This window comes from Leptopilina heterotoma, unplaced genomic scaffold (assembly GCF_015476425.1).
Source record: "Leptopilina heterotoma isolate Lh14 unplaced genomic scaffold, ASM1547642v1 Lhet_6, whole genome shotgun sequence".
Taxonomy (NCBI): Eukaryota; Metazoa; Arthropoda; class Insecta; order Hymenoptera; family Figitidae; genus Leptopilina; species Leptopilina heterotoma.
This window is the reverse complement of record NW_025111137.1, coordinates 7,549,765-7,554,520: the sequence shown is the minus strand read 5'-3', so window position 1 is coordinate 7,554,520 and position 4,756 is coordinate 7,549,765. Positions and strand designations below refer to the sequence as shown.

The 4,756-nt window shown below is 25.5% G+C and overlaps 1 protein-coding gene across 2 annotated transcripts; it reads left to right on the top strand.

Moving 5' to 3' along the window:
• The first annotated feature begins 2,071 nt into the window (after nt 1-2,071).
• Nucleotides 2,072-4,553, top strand: LOC122509150 (lipase 3-like). 2 transcript variants are annotated; one of them, XM_043622972.1, is made up of 8 exons: nt 2,072-2,292; nt 2,764-2,852; nt 2,987-3,164; nt 3,257-3,371; nt 3,464-3,698; nt 3,772-3,891; nt 3,991-4,212; nt 4,308-4,553. In XM_043622972.1, exons 2-8 carry the CDS (start codon nt 2,766-2,768, stop codon nt 4,461-4,463), a joined length of 1,113 nt encoding a protein of 370 aa, XP_043478907.1. In that variant the 5' UTR covers nt 2,072-2,292; nt 2,764-2,765; the 3' UTR covers nt 4,464-4,553. The 2 variants fall into 2 exon arrangements, with proteins under 2 accessions (XP_043478907.1, XP_043478906.1); XM_043622971.1 differs by having other exon boundaries at nt 2,074-2,292; nt 3,988-4,212.
• Nucleotides 4,554-4,756: the final 203 nt, after the last annotated feature.

Here is a 4,756-nt window from a genome sequence, read left to right as displayed (position 1 = left end):
ATTATTGAATATTAAAAGCAATATAGCCTAAATTTTCAGAAATAATTGAATTTTAAAAATGTTTCGAATTAAAATCTTTTAGAAAATTTGAACATTTCATACTTTTAATTAAGAATTCTGTAGAATTTATTTTTGAAAAAACTTTAATGGAATTTTTCTTTATTTCTTAAAGTTTTTATTTTTTAACATATATTTAATTGAAGAATGTCAGAATAATCAAAATTACGTTAAAAATTAATATTGAAACTAATTGAATATTTACGAAGAATTTTATCATTTTTGAAAATAATTGAATTGTTGCGGAGAATTTTATCAATTTTGAAAATAATTGAATTCTTGCGAAGAATGTTGTCAATTTTAATAAATAATTTAATTATTTCGAAGAATTTTATTCAAATTTTTTTTGAGAATAATTAAATTCCTGCGAATAATTTTATTTATCTATAAAAATAATTAAATTCTTGACAAGATTTTTAAGGAAGTTTAGAATTAATTTTTCTCAAAAAGTTTAATGGAATTTTTTTTTAATTATTTAAAGTTTTTAATTTCTAATTTATTTAATTAAAAAATTTCAGAATAATCGAAAGATTAGGTAAAATTGAATTCTAAACAAATAGATTTAAAAATTCTCAAAGAAGAATTTTTTTAAAAATTACTTTAACAAATTTTGTTTAAAAAAAAAATTTTTTAGTTTAAAATTCTAGAAATGAAGAATTGAATTGAAATGAAAATAATTTTAAAGAAATTTTAACCTGGAAAACCTGGAAAAGTCAGGGAATTTAAAATGAGGAAAAGTGTGGCAACCCTGATAAGGGATAAGGGTTGTAAGGTCAATAGTTACTTTCTTGATCTTTATCTTATTATTTTATTTTATTCCCAATATAATCTGCTCTTTGTCTCTTTCAGCAAAAATAATTTTAAATTTTCTGAATTTCATTTACCAGACTGAAATTCTATTCGCCTCAAAATATATCATATTTCTTTTATATTTAATAAAAAATACATGGATGAAAAATAAAGTCATTTCGAAAGTTTTAATTACTTTTTTTTTCTCAAGTAATGACAAATAGTCATTATAATTGTAGTAATAAATTCACTTACATATATCTTATTCACATTTTCTATTACAAGGTAAAAAGCAATGTTCAATTAAGCAATGTAAATAAGACAGAAAAGAAGATTGACGATTAACTCGCAGCAAAACAATGTGTGAAAGGTAATATGCTTCACAATAAATTGACGGTTATGTTCAAGCTACGGGAACCATAAATACGAGAAGTGCTATGAACTCAGTGTTCCAGTGCTCAATGACTCTCCATAACCGTTGACATTATACTGATAAGCTCTAATTTCAATTTATGAGTAACTCATTACAGATGACCTGAAGCGATTTCGTGATCCTTGCGTTGCATGCCTTTATTATTTGGGTTTACATACGTTATATATATTGAATTAAAGATGACAGTAATATTCATCATAATTCAGTTAAAGTGGGTAATACAATATTAACTTATTTTTTTATTAAATAAGGCACACAAAAAAATAAAAGTGGTCTGTTTATTAAACCAGACCTAGTATTTTTGCCCACTGAAAACAAATATGATGTCAGAATTGCTCCATCCTCTGATTTTTTTCAAATCGAAAAAACTATTATTAAATGTACAAATTCCAAGTTTAAAGCAACTTCCGGAAAAAAATTGTCTTCTAAAAAGAATTAATTTCCAAAACCACTTCTGGAAAGTTTTCGGAAGTCTTATGAGGAAAGTTTTAAGCACGCAAAAATACATTTGAAGAATGATTTTCAAAATATTCATTATTTTTATCAAGATAATGAGAGAATTATATAAAAATATTAATTAATTTGTACTTTGTTAAAAATAGAAATAAACAATTTATTATTTTTGTACTTTTTCTAAAAATAATTTCTTGAAAGAAAAAAAATTGTATTCAACCTTTTTTCAAAGTATGTTAAAAGTTATAAACGTATAAAAATTATCAACAATGATATGACGCAAATTTGCGGACGTAAAAATGCTCTTCATTGAAATGGCAAAACATAACTTTGAAATATAGTCATATTACTTACATCAGTAAAGTGGAAAGTACTAGTAAAAAATGTCTTGTATTTGACACGTGTCATTTAATGCAAAAACTAGACAGCTGTTTGAATCTCTTCACTAAAATTACTAAAATCAGTAATTAAAAGTTCTGTCAGTGTAACTATTGTGATCATACTGACTCGTAAATTTTGAGAGCACTGTCCATTCAATTGTTATTCAAAACTTTTTTTTGGTGAGTTTTTAATCAATAAATTTAATATATCTCTGAAAATTTCAACATATAAAGTAATTATTGTTTGTTTTTAGTTTTCTAAACATTCAAAATTTAGGAATTTTTTGTTTATACATTAATTTTGAAAAATACATAGTTTTTTGGCAATTTTTTGCAAGTTTGTCAGTCTTTTTTTTGTTGAATACACTCTTAAAAGAAAACTTGGATTATCTTTAAAAACACTGTAAGTAAACTGTAAGTTTTAAAATAGGCCATAAAGATTTAACATCCATTTCTAATTTTTCATGTGACGCTGTACTTACAATTTTATTCCAAATTAAAACGTACCGATGTCTCAAAAAAATTTTAGATTAAACTTTTTTCATCACTATTTTGACTTTTTAAATTTAAACCGAAAATTCGCATTCAGCTACCCTAAAAATATACCATATGATAATTGTCATTTTGTCAAAACAAAAATTTTAATTTCAGAAATGTTACTGATACTATTTTCCATTGTTTTTTCTGAATTCCTGATTAATGGATACTGTGCTGAGAAGAACGATTTTTATTCTAGTATGGTAATAATTTTTAAGTATTCTTCTGTTCACATTATTCTGAATGTAAATAAAAAGAAAGTTTATGATTCAAAAACTGAGTGCAGAGTCAAAACACTAAAAAATAATAAATAACTATTTTTTTTTGATTTTGCAAGGTAAGAGTAACATTCAAAGCAGGGCACTCTCTGGAATCACATACTGTTCAAACAAAAGACGGATATTTATTAACAATTCACCGTATTCCTGGCCCTTCAGGATCAACTCCTATATTTTTGCAGCATGGCATTTTAGGAAGTTCTGATTCTTGGATTCTTACTGGAAGTGATTCTCTTGGTAAAAGAAACATGAAAAATCCTAAAAAATTGTTAACCTTTCTTATAATTTAATAAAATATAAATCTGTACATAAGAATTCGTTATTTCTAGCTATTACTTTAGCAAATTTGAAATACGATGTCTGGTTAGGTAATTCTCGAAGTAGTGTTTATTGCAAGTCTCACTCTGTTTATAAAAACACAGATGAAAAATTTTGGAACTATAGGTAAAAATAAAAAAAATAATAAATGTAATAAAAAATGTTTTTTTTTATGTTAAACTAATAATAATAATAAAATTCTATGCATTTTATTTTAGTTTTCATGAGGTAGGGACTCAAGATTTACCTGCAATGTTAAATTACGTGGCAAATTACACGGGAAAAAAAATAATTTACATTGGTTTTTCAATGGGAACTACTTCTTTCTTCGTGATGGCTTCTGAAAAACCAGAAATGTCGGCAAACATAAGTCTTGCATTTGCACTTGCACCTGTAGCTTTTATGAATCACTTAAAGATACCTAATATAAAATTTGTCTTTAAAGACTCTTGGGTATGAAAAAGAAAACACTGTTGTAATAATGGATTAAAAAAAAATTTAAATAATGACATTAATAAATTTTTAGATATCATCTTTTATATTTGGACATAAAAGCTTCGGTGCGAATAGTGGATGGAATGTATTTCCTTTCAAAAACAAATTATCATCAATGATTTCGCATTGTAGTAACAATCACATTAAGAGTGTAAGTCATTGATTCTAATAAATTTTTCCTACATTCTTCTGTGGAAAATTATTCGAACACTAAGGATTTATTGAAGCAATTATTTCTTTTCATTAGAAGTATCGTTCTCGAGTCATAAGGCAATCGTTTGGCACAGCTTCAGTCAAAACAATCAGGCACTTGGCACAACAACGTCAGACTGGAAAATTTCGTCAATATGATTATGATCCAAGAAATCTTGAAATTTATAATAGTACTTACCCTCCTGAATACAACATATCACGGATACAAATTCCAATGGTTCTGATTGTATCTAAAGGAGATGTGTTTTCGACGCCTTCTGTAATTAATAAACAAATTTCTAAATTTTGTTGAAATTGTTTATGTTTCTTATATGTAAGGTTAGTCATTGAACTTAGAAAATATAACTGTTTTAGGATGTTGAAGACCTGGAGGAACTATTGCCAAACGTTTACAAGAACATATTAGTAGATCATAAGAATTTCTGTCACTACGATTTTATGTACGGAAGACATGCTCAGGAATATGTTTACAATCAAATAGTGGAAATTTTAGAAACATTTAAAAATTAATAGAAAATTACGAAAAAGTAATGTATCTTTTTAAATAACAATAGCAAAGCTTATTTGTAAATTGTTTCAATAAATTTTACATTCAGTATATTAATCTGTTATTTTCAATTGAAAAATTTAACAATGTAAACCAATGCTTAATTGGCTAAAAAAAACTTTAAAAGCAACACTAATACCAAACACCCCCAAATAATGAATTTTAGACAAATCCAAACAATTTTTAATTTCTGTCCGCCATATTCGATCCGTCATTTTGAATTTTAAAAATCTGATGCCAGATTCTTATTTAGCAA

Bases quoted from the DNA above. Each gene is read 5' to 3' on its own strand.
- LOC122509150 (XM_043622971.1), top strand. From the start codon at position 2,766: ATGTTACTGATACTATTTTCCATTGTTTTTTCTGAATTCCTGATTAAT. The intron at 3,165-3,256 runs GTAAAAGAAACA...CGTTATTTCTAG, and splicing joins TACTGGAAGTGATTCTCTTG to CTATTACTTTAGCAAATTTG. The intron at 3,892-3,987 runs GTAAGTCATTGA...TCTTTTCATTAG, and splicing joins GTAACAATCACATTAAGAGT to AAGTATCGTTCTCGAGTCAT.